Source organism: Arvicola amphibius, chromosome 10 (genome assembly GCF_903992535.2).
Source record: "Arvicola amphibius chromosome 10, mArvAmp1.2, whole genome shotgun sequence".
In the NCBI taxonomy this organism is placed as follows: Eukaryota; Metazoa; Chordata; class Mammalia; order Rodentia; family Cricetidae; genus Arvicola; species Arvicola amphibius.
Genome location: NC_052056.1, coordinates 49422352 through 49444183, shown reverse-complemented (window position 1 = coordinate 49444183; position 21832 = coordinate 49422352). Strand labels below are relative to the sequence as shown.

The following is a 21832-nucleotide window of genomic DNA, read 5'->3' as shown; positions in this document are numbered from 1 at the left end:
AGAATTATAGTTTCAGAGAGATAAATGGTTTGTTCGGAGTCCACAATTTCTGTATGGAACTGGAGCCCATGGACTGGTGGAGTGTGCTTCTAACATCTAGCTCTGTAATTCTTGGTTAGGACTATCCCTGATACTTTGTGTCGCAGAATTAACCACTGCCATTTTTTATTGCTGCCAAAGGCCTTCTAGAACAAGAGAGCAACAGGGCAAGGTTTACATGGTGGGAAATGCTGAGGACCCACCGAGTTTCCTCAAGGAAAACTTAAAAGAAAACAATGGATTGACAGGTTCTCTAAGTGCATGATTGGCAGCCCTCACATTGCTTGCTGACTTGTATTCAAAGTAAAACAATTTAGCAACAGTCAACTGGTCCATAATCATAACCATTGGAAACATTTCACAATTCATTCTTGCCAAACCTAGAATGAGTATTTGAAATTAAATATGAATTTTAAAATTAAAATTATATTAGTAGCTTTTCCATCACAATTGGAACCATACTTGATGACAAAGTAATAGCTGAAACATCTATGAAAACTGGCATTAAAATTAAAATGTTGGCTTTAAAATTAAGAGATTACTACCCAAAAAGTCCTGACTGTAGAATTAAAAATCATCTTAATTAAGATGAAAAAGAAAAACTGTGATTACTTAGGGCCTCACTGAGGAGCTCGGAGGGGAAGTGGTGAATAAGCAGCTGACAGATTACAGGCCACAGAGGACTGGGGGCAGGGAGGAGAGGCTACTGAGGAAAACGACGGCAAAATAAATGATGGTGTGGATGGAAAAAGAAGTGCTAGGAATGACAAAGTCAGGTACATAACTGAGGATTACCAAGGAGACTAAGAAGAACTCTAAAATTTAGCTTTGGATAAGGACAGGTGTGTGGTGGTGCACACCTTGAGTTCCATCCTCAAGAGGCAGAGGCAAATAGAACTCTGCAAATCTGAGGCTAGCCTGGTTTCACAGCTCCAGACCAGCCAGGAGACTGTCTCACACAAGACAAAACAAAAACAAACAAAACAACGAAAAACAAGAACAGTGGTCATGCCAGTGAAAGTGTGTGTGTGTGTGTGTGTGTGTGTGTGTGTGTGTGTGTGTGTGTGTGTGGTTTAGCCCCAATGATGGACTATTAAAATAGAGAACGTAGAACGACAGCCTCCTGTCAGAGAAGCATTGTGACGATGATGCCTGGATACTAAGAAGTGTGAGGTTTTCCCCAGGGAAACTATCCCCGGGGACTACTGCTGCCTTGAACACTGTTAGATGACAACTTTCTGCTCTAAGTTCAAATCTCCCCTGAAATGCACTACATCCCATGCACACAAAATAAGCAATGAAGGGACTTATTGAGATATTTTTCAGGGTTCTCAGAGAGATTAGAAGGCTGACACTGGGGAAACCATTATAATTTTAAACCAGATTTTGAAAATTATAGACTCGATGCCAATCCTTGGTAAAATTTTGAAGAGAACTCAGCGTGGCCTGGCTCAAGCCCGTGGGAGTTGAAGACAGTGTGTCAGTGTAGGGCACACTCTTCCCAGACAGGTGACTCTGCTCTGTCAAAGGAAATTCTCTTTCCACCCTTTCCCTTCTTCTAGAACAACAGTTTATTTTAGTTCAAACTTCTGAAAACCTTCCGACCCCTGTCCGGTCAGTGAAAGACCGTCACCCTGAAAACAACATCAGCTCTCCAGCCATCTACTTCTGCTGACCTGTCTTTGTGAGAGGCACTTCCGCTCCTTCTTGTTTCAATGAGTCCTTGGCACTGGTTTTACTCCAAACCTGAAATAAAAAAGGTCTTCATTTTAAGCTGTGCAAAAACAACGGACAGAGTCCAGCAATGGCTGGCAAAGCAGCACCCCTGTTGGAGAAGGGAGGCCATGAGGTGCTGGCACGAAACTATGCACGAGTTTCCAAGGCAGTGGATGGTCACTGGAGACAGCTACACTGGTGCGCCCTTCCAGAACAACTGTCTTTGCATTGGCATGCTCACTCCTGTTATATCCAGAGGATGTTTTCTAAAAGTCCTACTTACTTCCAAAATTGATCTTGTACATGGTGGTAACAGTGCCTCCAGCAAATGAGTCATGCTTTTGATTCACCAGGGAAAAATGGGAAGCCCGTGTAGTTTGGACAAGGGTCATCACATGCAACTGAGACAGAGTAGGACCTCAACATCATTGCAAGAAAAATGGGGGAGGTTAACCGATGAGGGGGTGGGGCCCGTCTTTAATTCTAGCGCACTACTAGTACACTGGAAGCAGAGGTAAGCAGATCCCTAGGCAGTACATGTATGAGTTGGGGGTGGGGCGGGAGAGAACACTCCTTATATTTATAAACCATGCCCCTCATCACACTGGGAATTCTCCAGGATCCCTTTTACAGGGCTCAGTGGAATCAAACTCAGGTTTCATTTCCAGAAGACAGTTCCATAGATGAGATGAGGGACACGGTGGAGAGATAAATGAGTATGTCCTTGGGAGGAGGGGCAACAGAACGATGCATATATCTATCTCGTAAATCTTGTCAAGGTAGGAAAGTAAGTAGTTAAAAAATTAATGACTTATAGGGAATCCTGATGGCTCCTTGGCCTGGAGAGGGAGGGAGGGGGGTATGGGTGGAGGGGAGGGGAGGGAAGGGGAAGGAGGAGGGGAGGAGATGGAAATTTTTAAATATAAAAAAATAAACCATGAAAAAAATTAATGACTTAAGAAAATGAGACAGCAGAGACAAGGCAAAGTTCCTCTCTGTCCCTGTTGAGATCACACTGTGACACTTGCTGTGAGGCCTGCCAACAGCTTGCTCTCTGAAGCCTTTTCACAGTGAGTTTCCTTTGTGCGCCTCACCCATACACACCTGCTCACCAAACACCGTGAGGACAGGATGTCAAGCTGCCTCCTCCCCGCTTCGGGCAAACAAAGGCAGATTTGCGTGCAACACTTTGGAAACTGCACTGTCTGGACGCAGGTTAAACGGGCACGCCTGTAGCCTAGCAACTGCGTGACTGCAGCTGTCCATCACTTTCCTTCTCTATTTCATTCAAACAGAGAGAAGAGCCTCCCAGGCAGGTGCAAACAGTTGTTTTTCAGCTACTGTGGTCCATTTAAAATACGTCTGAATCCTCCAGGGGGAAAAATGCACATTTCTGATGTTCACCTTGTGGAAATCTTGAAAGTGACTTTCAGATGCATACCTCTCTGTATTTCTGACATCATATAAAAGTAATGGTTTTCTCTGACGGATAAGGAAAAGCTACGTGATATTAAGTGTCTCTGGGTTTAGACTAGATAGCTTTTGAGCAGGTTACAAATAGCACAGAATACGGTCCACAACAGTTAACCGTGACTGTTAAGACACTCTTAGGGGAATTTTGTATGCCTTCAGTTACCAGTGCTTTATTCAAATGTACGATGAGCCTGCGTGTGTGCTTTGATTGACAAGACCTTGTCCAGTGGAAGCATCCAAGCTGAGCACAACTAGCATTATTCCCAGCAAAGAGCGCTTCCTTCCTTTCAGTGCTCTCAACACAGACTCAACATATTTATCTTTTCATTCTGTTGTCATTCGTTTTGGAGCACGGCATTGTTAGGGCTGTCTCCGTCAGATGCCCATTCGCCCTCTGATACCCATTTTATATGTTTGTTTGTTTATTCATTTTGGTTTCTAGAGACAGTTTCCGCTGTGGAACTCACTCTGTATATAGTTCAGGCTGGCCTTGAACTCAAAGATCTGCCTGACTCTGCCTCCTGTATGCTGGAACTAAAGGCATATGCTTCCATGCCTGGCTTAGTTTCCTTATTCTAAGATTTAAAGTATAGAAAAGAGGTTTGAATAAATCCCCTGCATACTTTTTTTCGAAGTAACGTTCTAGACATCTGTCTCAGTAAGACATTATTGTCCCTCACAATACAGTTATGTTTAGAGGATCTGAATTTGCTCAGGGTAAGACAAGACATTTCGTCTTTTTAACATTTTCTTATCTTCTTTAGTCTCTGGTCTTTGATTTGCACTCTGAACTTTGGGAATATCTGCTAAGATTTTTACTTAAACTATATGACTGTTAGCACCTCCCTAAAAGTAAATGAGATTATAGTTCTGTCTTGGCGTGAGTTTAAAAGTACCTGAGCTTCAATTATGTCAACAATGACCGGGGTGGGGGAGACTTACGAGTACTCCAAGGGATGAATGGATCAGCATAATTCTGTGTCCTGCCTTGCCCACCTGGAATAAACTCATTCTAAAAAGACACGCTCGTCCCCTTCATTGGCTGTGGTACTATAGAAAACCTGGACCCCAAGAAACCTCCCTGATTATACACAGAAAAAGGAAAATCACACACCAAAAGTACCACAACAGCCCTTTCTCAAGATCCAAAATACCACAGGAAAAGGAAGGCGAGGTAGTAGGGCCTGTCCCAACACATTAAGAGAAACCTACTTCCCCCTTTCACAAGAATAGAATCTGAATTTTATTGCTCAGGTCTAGGGTGGCAACTTGACACTGCAATCTACTCTGGTAATGGTAACCTCACCTGCTGTTGTCCCTCCCATAGTGCATTGTTTATCATTTTTATTGGTTAGCTTGACTGTTCTCTTGAGCTCCAAGGAAAACAAAATAAAAACAAATAAGAGGGGCTGGAGAGATGGCTCAGTGGTTAAGAGCACTGGCTGCTCTTCCAGAGGTCCTGAGTTCAATTCCCAGCAACCACATGATGGCTTACAACCATCCGTAATGAGATCTGGTGCCCTCTTCTGGCGTGCGGGCATACATGGAGGCAGAATGTTGTATACATAATAAATATATAAATAAATCTTTAAAAAAAAAAACAAATACGAACAGCAAAAACAAAACTCTAACATGTCCATTTCCTTCTTTTTATATTATCCTAAGCATACCTGTCCTGATATTGGGCATTTTTGTCCATACTTTGAAGACTCCCATTCCTCCACCAAACTTTGTACAAACTCTATTCCCAAGCCAATTTGTTTTGTCTTTCTCTCAAACTAAATTGTCTCAAGTTTTCTTCTGAATCCTGTTTCCAAATTCCCATTCCATCAAGACTGAGAACCCCAAAGGGAACCCTGAATCCCCAGCAACATAGTTAGATATTAAAATATAGAACTGCATGGCATCACATACAACACAATGTATTATCTCTCGGCAACTATCCCGATGCAAACATTATCCTGTCTCAACAGTGGCAGGTCAGTGTGTTTGTCATGGGATGAACTTCCTCTTTGAAACCTCCAATGGCAGGAATGGCCAGTCATGGTTTCAGTGATGGACCAGCCTGCTTCCATCTGAGGACTGAAAGTCATCTTATAGTAAAGACACACTAGACTCATTTTGTTCATGATTAGACCTCTGTTTCTCAAGGATTGGGCTGTGCCCCAGCTGTAACCTTAACTACAAATAGATCTGTGTTGATTGTTCCAAAAAATGGCAACCATGCCTTTGTTTCAAAAACCATCTTGCAACCCTACCTCTGTTTTCCAAAGGTTGTTATGACTACCTGTTGTTTTGACTAAGTTGTTATGCTTGTGCTCTGCTCCTATAACCCTACCTATTATGCCCGCCAAACCCCTCTATCCATAAGCTTTAAAAATCTTGTCTTTTTACATCCAATGTCCAATGCTGACCTCTCAAAATCCACCGTAAGTGGAGGGAGCCTTTGTATGCAAATAAAAAAGTTTGCTTTAGTTAATTTGACCATGATAATTTGGGTCAATGATCTTTCTCTTTAAATCTTTGATTTAAAATTTAAATTTTGATTTAAATCTTTGATTTTCAGGCACAGGTTCCCAATACAACTGAGATTTGTGTTTCTCTATTTAACAATAATAGCCCCTGTGCAATAGAACAAAAAATAAAGCTGTTTAGGTGGAAGCCCTACTGCCTTCCATATAGACCCAAAAATGTAAGGATGTTGGGGATCTCCAGCTAGGGGCCCCATTTCAAAGGCTTCCCTTGAGAAAGCCCACTAAAAGTCAACCCCTCCCTGAGGCTGACCTACAGGCTACATAAAACCTGGTAGCCATATTTGCTATATGATTCCTCCCCTGCCTTTCCAAGGGTCACCCAGGAGTTGCTTTGCTTTGCTCAGATTAAACCTGGAATTACTAATTCAGCCAAATCTGACTTATTACATCCTCGGTGGCATTACTACTGGGGGATTTAAACTTATCAAAAGCCAGTCATCAAATGGCAGCCGCACCAAATGGTAGACAAGAACCTGAAACTGCTGAAAAAGAACCCAAAAGCAAACGGAAAAGCAAAGTCTGTGGCAGACTGATAGAGGAGAAATTTACCAAGGGCTAAACTTTCTTGAGACTGCAAAACAAAGTCTGAAAGCTTGTGCTTTGTTCTGCTTCAACAAGGAGGAGTAAAACGCAACAGAGGTGGGTTAGGTGAGGGGATAGGTGGGCCACCTTTCCTCTTTAATAATCAACCTAAAAGAGGCAAATTAGGCGAAAAGCAGTTGGGCATGCCTTTTCAGCACTCCACTTAGCAGAGGCAGGAGACTGTGGATGAGCTCTGGATCAGCCAGGTCCAAAGCCACACAGTGAGGGCTTGTCTCCAAAAATAAAAACAAACAACAAAAAAGAAGGGAGTATAAAAAGACAAAAGTCAAATTAATACTTAAAGAGTAGACAGTAAAAAAAGGAGATTCATTCACAGAAAAAAAAAAAAGGAGATTCATTCAATGTGGCCACATTTTGAAGGGGAACAAAGTGATCTGGTGTCACCCTAAGTCCATCTCTGGGGTCCTGACATGAGGCTCGACTTAGAAACAGAAGGCAGGAAATGTAATTCTACAGTCCAGCAAGTCCCTGCCTACCACTGTCTCAGCTCCCAATCTTTCCTTCAAGGCTGTCTGACAAATTTTAAATCTTTCTCCAAGAGACCAGTTCCTCCAGGGGATTCACCTAGGGTTTTAGCCGCTTCCTCTCTCGGCAGATTTCTAGGGAAATTCAAATTTTCTGGAGTCCATTATTTCTGATGGCCTAGAAGGAAGCATGTGTCTCTCCAGAAAGTGTTTATTCCTGCCAGGCAGGCCAGTGACAATATCAGCTACTCACTTTGCAAAGTCTCTATGTAAAAAGACTGAGTCAGGACTAAGAGCAGACAGTAGGGTACCACAGGCTGTGCAGCGCCTGTTGCCAAGAAACTCAGGAAGTGGAAGGCATAGTTTTATCTGTTTTTTTTTTCTTCTTTTCCTTTGTGCCTTTGCCCCCAATGGGTACGTATAATTGTCAAGGACTTGCAAAAGGCATTGGACAAGAAGATGCCCTTCTGCCAAATTCTACATGCCATTTTTCCTCTTCGCAGTTAATGGTTTCTGTTATAGACCCCTCCTCTTCACACATTCATTTTTCACTGAAGCTGAGTTTGTAATGTGGCTCAAGCCCTGGTGTGGTGTGAAGTTCAAAAGCCTGCCTTTTGCAACCTATTTTCTGCAACATGGGAATGATCCTCAATAAATAAAAAGGCAAATACTCAATATCATGTGGTATAAATTCTGAGAAGAAAAAGAATGGTGAGTAAGAAGAATATAGGACCCTACATAATCTGACCCAGCTGATCCACATTCTCTGTCCCTTTCCCTCCACTTCTCATTTGTGGCCACCTCTCCACCAATATGCCTGCCACCCTCTGCTTTCAAGGGTCATTGGCTTGCATCTGGGGACTTGTTTGTTTCTCCTGCATCCATCCTTTCTTCTAGCACCCACTCGTTGCCGCCACCCTTGAGCCCCCTACCTAAAATAACAGCTCACACTGGCACACCCAACAAAGATGAGCCTATCCCTGCCCCCGCCTCATTTTCTTCTGAGCACTTAACAGCACCTGCCATTCAACATATTCACTCGTCCAGCTATGTACCGTCAGATCCTGGCCCCACATATCAGGTCCAAAGGGAACCCCAGTTCCCCTCAAAGCAGTGAACAACCCCAAAATGACAGTCTTAACCGAGCCCAAGCGGCACTACAGAAGGATTGCCAGCAAACACTCTCCGACAGAATTACTCAGGAACCCGGAAAATGAGTTTTCTGTCTGCCAAAAGGAGCCCCTCCTTTGTTTCCCTCGCCTACAGATTCCCCATTCACGTGTGTGTGTGTGTTGTGTACGTCCAAGTCCACGCTAGCATTCTGGTCCCTCTCATCCCTTGCTCTACCCTAAACTCTGGGGCTGCTTCAGTTCACAGCTTCTCTCCTCCCCAGAGATACATTCTACTCTCTTTAGGACTTTTCCTGCTCCTGCCTCTCTCACCCTAAGATAGCCTTGGCAGTTTGGATAAACTTTTCCTCTTCCACCCACAAAGTTTAGTTTAGCAATTTCTTTGCTGTGCCCTTTCTTACACCACAAACTTTCACCTTCACAAGGACAAGGAGTGAGCACTGTCACAAACCATCTTCTCTGCTGGATCCCCAATAGCTAGGTCAATAACTAACAACACAAAAAACCTTGAAAAGACGTTTGTGCTGTCCGATAGTGGTGGTAGGAACGGTGCATGAAACGAAGTTCGGGAATCAGACCCAAGAACGAAAGCTTGGCTTTACACTGTTTTCTTCTTCTCTTTCCTTTTTTATCACAGGACTTACATTACATGACATTATGTCCCATTCTTACATTATTGTTGAATTAGTATTTATTAGAGTGTTAGAAGACACGAAAGGAACTGAGTGCGGGCGTTGAGAACTCCAAAGATGCTAGCTCCGGTCATCTAGGGTTCTGGGGCCACAGTAAAGATACTGAATGTTGTCTAAGAATGAGGAGCTGTCAGAAGAGTCAGCACAGGAAAAGTGCTTCACGTGACATATACTTAAAATGGGACACTTGGAGTTTCAGACTGTGGATGCCAAGAGGAATAGTGAGATTGTGGATGCGGCTTCTGTAGTTGCTCTAGAAGAGACACTGTTGGCCAGAGTGGTCACTGTGGAGGCAGCGAAATAGCAACAAAAATGTCTGACTCAAGAGGACTGGCTGTGTGCCGAATGCAGGGTCTAAAAGGAGACACTGAGGAAGAGCCCAAGCATCTTCCACCTGTCACCGCATGGTGGTGACACTTCTGGAGTTGAGAAACATAAATATCCTCTTGGAATTCTTTCCTCTTCGTTCCTGTACATTCTGTCTCAACTCTCCCTGGGTGAGGTATTCTTTGGCTCTACCCTCAGTCTCTTGATGTACCCATTTCAACTGCAGAGGGACAAGCTGCCTTGTCTTATGTGAACATCGTCACTGCCTGCCTGTCATGCTTGCTCTGGATATTTCCATCTTGTCTGATTCAAAAGAAACTCTAATTCCCCAAGCCCCCAAAGGCAGTCTATATAAGCAAAAAGAGCTGAAGCTGGACTATAGAATTTCTGGTGGTTAGATAAAAGCCAGTATTCCTTAGGATCTTATGAAACTGGCTCCCATTTGCCAAAGCAGTCATTTCCCTTACCACTGGAAAAAGGAAGATGTGGCCCTCCACTGACATATACCTGGGTGATGTGGGAGAGTCTTTTGTTTGTGTTGACTTCATTCATTAATAAAGAAATTGCCTTGGCCCATTTAATAGGCCAGCCCTTAGGTGGGTGGAGTAGATAGAACAGGAAGAAGGAAGTGAGGTAGATGGCTCAGACAATTGCCCTGCCTCTCCTCTCTGGGACAGTCACCATGAAGCCAGCCACCAGGTCAGACATGCTGAATCTTTCCCTGTCAGACACCACTTTGTGGTGCTACACAGATTATTAGAAGTGGGTTAATCAAGATGTTAGAATTAGACAATAAGAGGCTGGAACTTATGGGCCAGGCAGTGTTTAAATAAATACAGTTTGTGTGTTGTTATTTCGGGTGTAAAGCTAGCCGTGTGGGAGCTGGGCAGGACGAAAAGCAGGCCTGCCCACTCGCCTCCTCACTACACCTGGGGCTGCATACAAAAGCCCATGCCGCCTGAGACTCCCTCAGTTTCTACTCACAAGTACTTGTTTCAAATTTTGAAATGTGTAACAAGCCTCCTGGCCCTTGTCTCCCCACAGCTACTCCCCCTCTTTTTAGCCTGTTATTCTCTACAGTCCTAGCACTTTCTCTCTCTTACTCTCCTGGCACCATCTCCTTTTTCTCTCCTTTTCCCTAGTCCTGGCCATAACCAGTCCACCTCTGTCTCTGCTCTAGACTCTTTCAGACACCTCTGTCTGTTCTCTCTCATAGCCACAGTAAAAGCCATAGCCATACCATGGAGCAACCACGTTGGCAGCTTCTTTACTGTACCCCTCACCTACACTACTGACCCCACATTTAATACACTTATCTTACTGATACCTCAGTGTTATAGTGGCTACCAAGCAGATTGCTCGGGTCATCTATTCCTGTCCCATGTATGGCACCCATTTGTCTCAACACTGATTTTATTATTTAGTCGTTCATTCTCTTTACCACAGTGTGCAATTTTTCTCTCTAACATTTTTTATGTCATTTTCTCCCTTATATTGTTTTCAGGCAGTGAGATCCTACTTGCATTTTTATTTGTTTTGTCTAATTTTTGTTAACTTTTATTTTGAATTCAATCATTATCACTGTCTGATAAGGTTTTGGAAACAAAATCTCCATGATTAACAAAAACACAATGAAGACTTCCTACAGGATCCACTTCCTGAACATTTCAAGCATAAAGTCTTTAACTTCCCAAACTCTTCTCAATGGGATTCTGAGCTAATAAGTCATATTTCACATATTTTTTGTAGAGAACATTTCTGTTATAACCTAAGGTCCAGCCAGGAATTTCCTAGAAAGATCACAGAAAGTCCTGTTTAGACAATTCCGCCCACATGGAGCTTCCACCGGCAATGCCCCCTCACTTTTCCTCTCTGAAAATTTGTAACCATTATAAAAGACAAATATAAGTCTTGCTCCTCCAAAATGTCTTTTCCATTTCTCCAAGAAAGTTGTTATTCCTCCTTCTCAACAGCTACTGTGAATACATACCACTGCTCTTGCCATTTGTAGTCAAGCAACTATGACTTGGAAAACACCAGACCATGCAGCAGCCTTCGTTCATTATTATTGTTATTATTATTTATTATCATTCATATACTTTCAATTCTTGTCATTATATTTCAAAGCAGAACTCACAGTTTGGTTAAAACCACCCCAATCTAAGACTACTAAAAAATACTGAGAATTGTATTAAGAAATAACAGAAATACTTCCACTTAGCAAAAGTATAAATCAATTTAAAATTGACACTAAACATCTCCTTCACAGGTACCCAACTGTGGCAACAGACATGTGTTATGTCATCCCTGTCTGACATTTTCCCCTTTTAGCCTTCTGGTTTGCAGTTCCAGGATTTACAGCCTCTGGGGTCACCCCCACCAGCCTTAGCCCATATTCTCACTACAGAATTTTTCTTCCTCTGCTTCCTTCTAGATTATCCAAAGAAGACTGAATCTAGCTCCTTCCAAATTACACAAGGTGGCTTTAATAGACACCTTTCATTTGACACAGAATTATTTTCATTTAATCATATCCAGTTATTCCATCCACACCTGTACCAACCATGAGAGCTGGTGATATTATTCTTACTTTATTTACTAAGAGCAAGTCACTGCAGGTCAAGATTTGACAAAACCAACAAGCAGCATGTGGGTCAGAATTGGAAACAGCATCTTCTCTTAGGCCACAGACTGTCTGTCACCTTCCCATAATACCCAAGTGATATGGCTAAGTGTGTGTTTTAATTTTCCCATTCCTTTAGGGCTATGGTTAGCCACTTTATTTGCTGTTCTGGCATGACACCGCTTAGCTACTCACTTCAGTGATGTGACCCTGGCTGCTGACAGTGCACTCACAGGTCCCCACTGTTAAACTGCAGTCTAAGTCACCCATGAAGTGCTCCTTTGTGTATTTCACATTCACCCTGTGGCTGTCTGCACAGTCTGCTGTGTACTGATGGATGACTCAGGGGAGGCAGAGTGAAGATAATTGTCCTTGAAACCCTTGGGCATTGCTGGACTGTGTCTCCTAAAAGGGTTCTCAAGGAATGGTTTGGTACTTTGCAGGGTCACAGAAAGGCAAACAGAAAGGTTGGTTAAGAAATGGTCTTCTTCACCATAAAGTGGAAAGATCTCCGATGCTCTTGGGTAGGTAGAATTAACATAGTAAAAATGGCAATTTTACCAAAAGCAATCTACAGAGTCAATGCAATGTGCATAAAAATCCCAGCAAAATTTTTCACAGACCTTGTAAGAATGGTACTCAACTTCATATGGAAAAGAAAAACTCAGGATAGCCAAAACAATCCTGAACAATAAAAGAACTTCTAGAGGTATCACAATCCCTGACTTCAAACTCTGCTACAGAGCTACAGTACTAAAAACAGCCTGGTATTGGCATAAAAACAGACAGGAGAACCAATGGAATCAAATCAAAGACCCAGCTATTAATCCACACACCTACAAACACCTGATTTTTGACAAAGAAGCAAAAAATATCAAATGTGAAAAAAGAAAGCATTTTTAACAAATGGTGCTGGCACAACTGGATATTAACATTTAAAATAATAAAAGTAGATCCATATCTATCACATGCACAAAACTCAAGTCCAAATGGGTCAAAGACCCTAACATAAAGCCAGCCACACTAGACCTCATAGAAGAGAAAGTGGGAAGTACACTTGAACGCATTGGCACAGGGAACTACTTCCTAAATATAACTCCAGTAGCACAGACACTGAGAGAAACAATTAATAAATGGGACCTCCTGAAACTGAGAAAGCTTCTGTAAAGCAAAGGACATAGTCAACAAGCAAATGACAGCCTACAGATGGGAAAAGAGCTTCACTAACCCCACATCAGACAGAGAACGATCTCCAAAATATACAAAGAACTCAAGAAATTGGTCACCAAAGGAACACATAATCCAAAAAAACATGGAGTACAGTGTAGTAGGACCAGCGGGCTGCATTCCCACATGGCTCGTGCAAGGCTAGCTTTACACCCGAAATAACAACACACAAACTGTATTCATTTAAACACTGCTTGGCCCATTAGTTTCAGCCTCTTATTGGCTAATTCTCACATCTTGCTTTAACCCATATTTAGTAATCTGTGTAGCACCACGAGGTGGTGGCTTACCAGGAAAGATCTTAACCTGCGTCCAACTCAGAGAGGAGAGGCATGGCGACTGCCTGAGGCGTCTGTCTGACTCTGCTTTCTTTCTCCCACAATTCCGTTCTGTCTATTCCGCCTACCTAATTTTCTGTCCTATTAAAGGGCTAAGGCAGTTTCTTAATTAACCAATGAAAGTAAAACATAGACAGATGACCCTCCTCCATCAGTACAGGTCTAAAAAGAGAACTCTCAACAGAGGAATCTAAAATGGCTGAAAGACACTTAAGGAAGTGTCTCAACATCCTTAGTCATCAGAAAAATGCAAATCAAAACAACTCTGAGATTCCATCTTACACCTGTAAGCATGGCCAAGATCAAATACACTGATGACAACTTATGCTGGAGAGGCTGTAGGGTAAAGGGAACACTCCTGCATTGCCTGTGGGAATGCAGGCTGGTACAGCCCCTTTGAATATCAGTATGGTGATTTCTCAGAAAATTAGAAAACAACCTTCCTCAAAACCCTGCAATACCACTTTTGGGTATATATACAAAAAAATGCTCAATTGTATCACAAAGACATGTATTCAACTGCTAGTCTTCTCAAGCCTCCTTATTTCCCCTCCCATTCCCACAGCTCCACAGTGACAATTAGGGAGTTGAGTCAAATTGGGAACTTGTTCAATGGTATCAGGCAGGAGATTATATAGTATTTTGATGGAGGTAGAGAAGATTGAGATGGGTTGAGGCAGAGTAAGGAACAAGGGCCAATAATATTCTGCCATGCTAGTGGTGGCTGGGCAGAGGCGGGTCTAGGACAGGATGTGCTGAGTCACTAACTTACAGAAATCATGGCCAAAGACAGGTCTCCAAACTCACGCTAGACTCAGGAAGTTACACTATGCCTCACTCCTAGGCCTTATGAGGCCAAATATTCAACTATGTTCATAGCAGCGTTTGTCATAGCCAGAACTTGGAAACAACCTAAATGTCCCTCAACCAAAGAACAGATAAGGAAAGTGTGGTATGGTACATTTACACAATGAAGTACTACACAGCAGAAAAAAATAACATCTTGAAATTTGCAGGCAAATGGATGGACCTAGAAAACATCATATTGAGTGAGGTAACCCAGACACAGAAAGACAATTATCACATGTACTCACTCATAAGTGGTTTTTAAACATAAAGCAAAGAAAACCAGCCTACAAATCACAATCCCAGAGAACCTAGATAACAACGAGGACCCTAAGAGAGACATACATGGATCTAATCTACATGGGAAGTAGAAAAAGACAAGATCTCCTGAGTAAATTGGGAAAATGGGATCATGGGAGATAACTAAAGGGGAAGGGAGAGGAAGGGAGGAGAGCAGAAAAAATGTATAGCTCAATAAAATCAATTTTAAAAAAAGAAATGGTCCTCTTTTGAAATGAAGGTAACTTCAATATTCTAAAATCTTGTCATCATAGCATTCAGTATGTATTACTGCAATACCGATGTGGTTCCTTAGGAAAACTTGTTATGACTCAGAACTGGATTCACTCACAGGGAATACAGCAGAGTTAGGGACTCATTAAGCAGGCAGGCTCTTTGCTATGCTTTTATTCTTTATCAGATTTGGAGGTCAGTCACCTTTTAAGCTCCTCATCCTATAACACTGATGCCCAAAATTTAGTTGCAGTTGTTTTGGGTTGTCCCCTAGGTTGGATTTTAACCACCATAAACAAAGTCTAGACTGACAACTAGTTGGCTCACCTAGTGCTCTTCAGTTTTTACATGAAAGCTCTGTCACTGATCCTAGACATTCAGACAGCCCTGGTGCCTTCAGGGAGCTGGAAGTAGCCCCTAATAGAATGACTAAAAATACAGAGCAAATCAGGTGTCCTTGTGAGGCTTGGCTTGGCTCTGACACAGAGAGATACCTCCATCCTCTTGTTCTTTTATCCGCAGATTCTTCTTGGGCCCCAAACTGTGTTGAGCTCTATTTTGAATACATGGGTGGTTACATCTTCTCAAACATCTAAGGCTCCATTGACTCTTAAAACATTTCTGGCAGAATGATCTGGCCATCAAGGTTTTGAAGATGTGGACAGAATTCTGTTGACACAACTCCTAAGTTTGGAAATGCTTGAGACAAGAAAACAGGTCAGGATATCAAGTATTCATCAAAAAGATGGCAAAGCATGCACTTTGAACACAGATGATAAACCCATATGCCAGTCTGCCCTCAAGACCTGGTCCACAGAGGGAGACGTATCCATAGAGGACAAGAGAGTTAAAAACAAGTCTGATCAAAAGGTCTGTGTGAGGGACTGAAAGAGAGGACTCAGCATCAAGGGAATTGACTGCCTTTTATGGCAGTCACATGGCAGCTTACTACCACCTATGACTGTAGTATCAAGGCATCTGATGCCCCTTCTGACATCCACTGACTCCTGCAGACAGATGGTGCACATACATAACACACACATACACACACACACACACACACACACACACACACACACACAAAATCAACCTGTCTAAAAGAATCTCAGCACAATTAACATTAGCTGTGAAGATAGCTGACATAGAGACAGTTGTTTTAAAGGTTGTATGTCGCCTTAATTGAAATCTAAACTATCCGTGTGTAATCATGGTATAGAGATATTTGCTCATAGTTTAGTAAACTACATTTACCTCATATATTTAGACTAGTAACTGAAGATTAATATAGATCAAAACAGATACAAGAAAAGAACAAACATTGACTCCTACTAGGATCCAGAATTTTCTTCATGAATTTGGAATACATAACCCAGAAAGGTGAATTAAGGCATGTATATGCATATTCAAAGTTTGTACTTCTGTGTCCCTTAGTTGAGTTTCAGAAAAATTATTCTCACTCAAATTTGGAGATTTTCAAATTGAGCTTTCCTCAAATTTATCATTTGCTTTTGTAACCGTCTGTTGGAGTTGACAGCTTGGTTATGCCACTGGCATTAAGCAAAGAGCCTTTAGGGAGGAGAGTCTGTAGTTGCTTCATATATTTCATCCTGGGACATGACTTGAAGGAACACTTAACTCTTGGATAGGCTGCTTGCTATTCTCTTCACATTGCTTCCTTTTATTTATATTGCTTCTATTATGTATGGTGTAGCAATAGCTACTCAGACTGCCTCACTTTTGAGTGCAGTAGTGGGGCATGGGGGTACTGATAAAACCAGGTCCAGTCCCAGTTCTTGGGTATAAACCCAAGTCCCACATTTCTGGCTAGAGTCTGGAGTCTAATTGCCAGTTTATCACAGACCAGTGTTGAGGAGTTTTTCTTAAATTTAGCCAAGTACTTGGCAGAGATGTAAGATGCTGAGCAGTAACAGGGGAAATACAATAGTGTTTATGCAGACACCAATTCTACTGACAAAAATGGTGTAATTATAAAAGATGCAATGAAAGAACTTCTCCTTCTCTCACAACTGGGAGGAAGTGAGATCCACTGGAAATTTACACATAAGTTTGGAAATGTTTGAGACAGAAGACAGGTCAGAATATCAAGCATTCATCCTTGGATATGACAAAACCATGGATTTTCTGGAGGCCAAAGTAAGACAGCACTAGATCATGGGGAATGCGAGTGGTAAGTCTATGGCCACAGTCACATTCCAAAACAAATCCCCAAACAAACAAACAAACAAACACACAAACACAAAAAGCAAAACAAAAGACTCCCTTCTTCGTAAGAGCTGACTAAGAAGAGGGGCTGCACAGAGAGCAACGCTTTTACAACCGTCTATAAGATGACCGTAAGACAACTCCAGGTTGACTACAAAAAGAGACAAGTACTGAGAAAAAAAAAGTACACCGTTCAGGCCATATTTAGGGAGGACAAGGTGAAAGATAAATTTGAGATTTATATTATTCTGATCCAGGAATCAGTGCTGGATTAAACTTGTTTTAAGATTTATTGTTATTTGTGTGTATGTGCACACTGTATGTGTGTGTGCCCATGGAGGCCAGAAGAGGTCGTCAGATTCCCCTGGAGCTGGAGCTGTGGGTGGCACACAATGAACACAGCTGGGAATTAGATTTTCATCCTCTGCAGGAGTTTCAAGTGCTCTTGACTGCAAGTCATCCCTCCAACTGCACGGGTTGGTCATTACAAGTTTTTAACTGGCATATATGTCCTTGTATTTACCTATGGGTACAGTACTGAAGTTTAATACATGTATACAATGTGGAATGGAACATCATGGTGATTAGCACCTTCCATCGCCTCAAATATTCTGGGTTGGTAACCTCTGAACTCTTTTGCAGTTATAAATTATAGCATGAGTAGTTGTTGTGGACTACCGGTCCCTTCTGCATTATATAACCTAAGAGCACTTCTCCTTTTGGATATGTGTTTTACCAGCCATTATTCACACCTTTTCTATCCTTCTGCCCTTCCTGCCCTATGTTGTTAACTTTTTCAGCTTCCAGAAATGAGTGAGGACATGTAATGTTTGTATTTGGGACCTGGTGTGTGTTTCATATAATTTAATGTTTCAGTTCTATTCATGTTGATACCAATGGCAAAGTTTCATCTTGGTGTGTGTGTGTGTGTGTGTGTGTGTGTGTGTGTGTGTGTGTGTGTGTGTGCATTTAGTTATATTATATAACTATATTACATATAGTTTTAGATGGTTTTGGCTTTTAAAGTCGAGTCAAAACTCTGGTCTATAGATTTTCATCTCTATAACTCTGAAAGCCATCTAGCCCAAAATTCTTCCATGTCAACAAATATACTGCATGAGCATTTCCTGGAATCCTCAAGTTTAAGTGAAGAAGACTGGCATAGCTCAGATGATCTAAGTGGAAGAGGCTGATTTGACAACTGATCAGTTACCCCAGTTAGTGATGACAGATAAATGAAAATGTCACAAAGTGTCTTTCAAGAAGAAGGAGCTGTGGTTGGACAGCTGGAGCTCAGTGTGGCCACCTCCTGCAGTGTGGCTATGAGAGACATTGTATTTTCCTCATCTGTGAAGCGGGAATGAAAAGACTCCTCCTCAGGCTATCAAAATTAGATGAAGTGACACGGGGGAAGAACATCCATCAGATTTCATCCTGGCCACACAGAAAAGGGAACTGATTCAGGTAAAACACTCAGACGCACTCACACTGAGATCTACCACCCACACGCCTTGGCACACACACCACACACACACAGACACACACACACACACACACACACACGCACACCAGAATGTGAGAACAGTTCATCTTTACAGGGACAGAGATGATAAATTTGGATCACACTAAGTTGTTGGACGATGATTCCCGTGCTAAACAGAATTGTGGAGAATAATGAAAAAAGTTTGGTGAACTTTGGATGAAGGGTCCCGCACCAATCTGACTGGGAGGCTAACTAGCGCATATGGAAGAAGATCAAGATGCTTTTTGGAAAATTTTTCATTTCATTATCTTCAAGGCAATCTTTTAGTGTCTAGAAAGTGCGTTAAGCTTACTGAGTCCCAGTTGGAAACTTCTACATTTCTGAATGATGTGCAAGGTCGAACAAAGAACACGTTCATTGCATGGTCGCAGAAAATGAATGGCCTACAATGGCTGAAAGGCCAAGCAAAAATTAACTTCAAAACTCAAAAAAGTACTGTGGCAGTGATGACAGTCTACACAGCCCGAAGCCGAACCCCTGCAAACAAGGCAATGAGCCCAAGACCCTGGGAGCATGTTCCACATGACACATAGATAGCGTAAGAGAAGGAAGACAATGAAAATCCCTCCTCAGGTCAGGGCCATGGCCAGCAGTAGATGACCAACACCGAACAGACTCACATCACCTTTGTAAGTTCTTTGCCTCACAACATTGTGGATGAGCTTTTTCTAACCTTGCAGATCCTTTGCGTAGACATCATGGCTTCTGCTTTTATGTTTATAAGAGATTCCTTTGTGTGCAAATGTGTGTGTCTCTGCATATACCTGTGTTCCCATGCTTTTTCTTTGGTTCTTTTTCTCCTGTTGCTTTGTTTAGTCCTATTCCAGTTTCTCTGTGTTTTGTCTTATTATTCCTTAGATGCCTGCTTGTTTCCTAACTAGAGAGAGAAAGGCTGTGGACCTAGATGGAAGGGGAGAAACGGGGAGGAGTTGGGAGGCGGGAAACTATAATCAGAATAGATTGTGTGTGTGAGGGGGGGGATCCATTTTCAATCAAAAGAAAGAAAACAGATTTTGGGGCAGGAGAAGGGAAGAACTGGGGATAATACATGAAACTGTCAGGATACTGAGATGCAGCAGCGAGGTGATTTGGGAGAAAACATGATTCCATGGCTGAAATAATAAGCAACAGTGAAATCAAAAGGGGATATGAGGAGCAAATGATGCTATCAGTGTTTCATTTGAACTTGGACAACTGTCAATACAAGAGCCAGTGAGGTGGACAAAGTCAGAAAGGAGGAAAATGGAGTGCCCTTATGTGAACACGCATCTTTTCCAAAGGCGGGTGGGTACCATCATCCACACAGCCAAGGAAAAGTATGCTAATCCGAATGAAATTGTTCCCCAGACAACATGAAACCAGTACAGTACAGCACAGCAAAGCATGAGGTAAGGACTCTCTGGGTGAGCAGAACACACCACATATCTGAGTCTATTATACATGGGAATAAAACCCTAGGTCCACACTCAATGAAGCTCATCAAAATAATAAATAATAACATGGTAGGTGGAGGGTGGGTTTCTGGTGTCGTAGCTAATTTTCCTTCCTTAAGCAGCAACTTCTTCTACCACTGTGAGCACTGACTACTTTCGCCCTTTACAGTCAACAGGCAGAGCATCCTAATAAAACAGGCATAAATACACGTGCCCGCATATGTGCATGCATGTGTGTGTACACACACGGGCACACACACACATACCACATTCACACACACACCACATTCACACACACACATACCACATTCACACATACACATACCACATTCACTTATACACACATACACACACACACATCACATTCACACACACACATACCACATTCACACATACACATACCACATTCACATACACACACACACACACACACCACATTCACACACATTCATAGTAATCAAAAGATAACTGAAGAATCTTAGGTGTTAAAAATCTTTTTGTTTTTTACTTTAAGAAAGTGCGGGCAGATAGGTATTCATAGGTAATCATTTCCTAGTTCATTTATTCCGCCTATGGCCAAACAGAAATTAATGTTCATCTTGCTCAGGTGTATTATATAAATTAATAAGTTACATGATTTGGAAACAAATACCCTGCTAGGATCACAGCATCACACATTAAACACCTACCACACCCACACCCATGAAACAGCAGAACTTGACAAACAGACCACACAAACACATCGCAGCTAATTTGTGAATAAGCACTTACTAAAAGCTCGTACAAGGTTTAGAAAGGCAACGGTGTAACAGCTCCATGACAAGCTGATAAAGACGTTGATGTCTCTGCAAAACAAGCGGTGACCCCTAACAGTCACAGGTGCAGCTGTGTTAAACGGGAAGTCACAGAGGTCTGTGGTTAAAATGCTGCTCGGAGTTCTTTTTCAGCTTCTGCCTCCTTTCTAACTTTGAACATTCTTTAGTGTTTACTGGATTTTGGTAATCCTTATCACTGATGTTAAGGGGTTTGGTTTTTTTTTTTTTCCTGCTCCCATATGTTACTCTTTGTCAATGTGATTTCTTTCTTTTTTTTTAATGACTTCTTATATCACTTGTAATGTGTTTGATGAGATGCCTCGAAGTAGCAGGGACTAGACACAAATAGAAGAAAATACACTGGCCAAGGTGATCATAGCTCAGGGTGGAAAGGGAGCACATGGGTACTGATGGAGTTCCACTTGAAATTTTCCATATTTTTTTTCTAAATAAAAGCTTCCTATACTCCTGTTGTGTGCCTTGCTTCAATAACGTTCTCATGAAGAGACATAAAGTCAGATGAAGTATGTTCCCCTCTGGACCAAGTAAAATTTAAACGGATTCATGAATATAAAGGGATGCCATATAGCATATGGGCAGTGTCTTTAAGAGGGCTTCACAGGTAGAGTCAATGGCTTGGCCAGTTCTTCTTGTTCAGAATCAATCCTGAACAACAAGGGATTGCCACATTTGGCTCAGTGAAGGCAAAGAGATTCCACAGTTGCCAAGATACATAGCTGTTTGATACCAACTGTCAGAAGAACGATGCATTATCCAGTGGAGTGAGTGGGAAGCGTGCTCGTGTTTCCCGAAGAGCCACCTAATTTAAGTCAATTCAAAATTCTACTTCATAAACTCACTTCTATTTGCTATTCCTGGGGGTGTCACAAAATCACATTCTAAGGACAGTTGTGTGGTTTTGAAGAAACAGAGGTCACAAGACTCTTTTCTTGGGGTTTTCTCATATAAATGAGAGTTCTCCTCATATAATTAAATTTTTGATCATGTTCTGACACACAGGTATGCAGACATACAAACACACAGGTACACACCCACATGAACAGTCCTGCATACACACTGCTCATTCTGTCAATAAGAGGACGTGAATGCTTAGGTATACATAGGACATATAAATAATACCTTTTCACAATGCATAGGAACTATTATAGAAGAGTGGCAAGAGGGATTCCAGGCATCAGAGTGAGTCTTCATCAAAGAAATTTTTGCCAGACAGGAGAGGACAGTTACACACATGAATTTCCAATGGGTGAGCCATTATGCAGAAGACTTATA

At 42.0% G+C, this 21832-nt stretch overlaps 1 protein-coding gene across 1 annotated transcript in view; it reads right to left on the bottom strand.

The window, feature by feature from the left end:
- Morc1 (MORC family CW-type zinc finger 1) overlaps positions 1–21832 on the bottom strand; it is a 164807-nt gene that overhangs the window by 15018 nt on the left and 127957 nt on the right. Inside the window, exon 21 of the mRNA XM_042055818.1 lies at positions 1716–1785. Within this exon, the coding sequence (XP_041911752.1) occupies positions 1716–1785 (70 nt within the window). The remainder of the gene's footprint in view (positions 1–1715; positions 1786–21832) is intronic.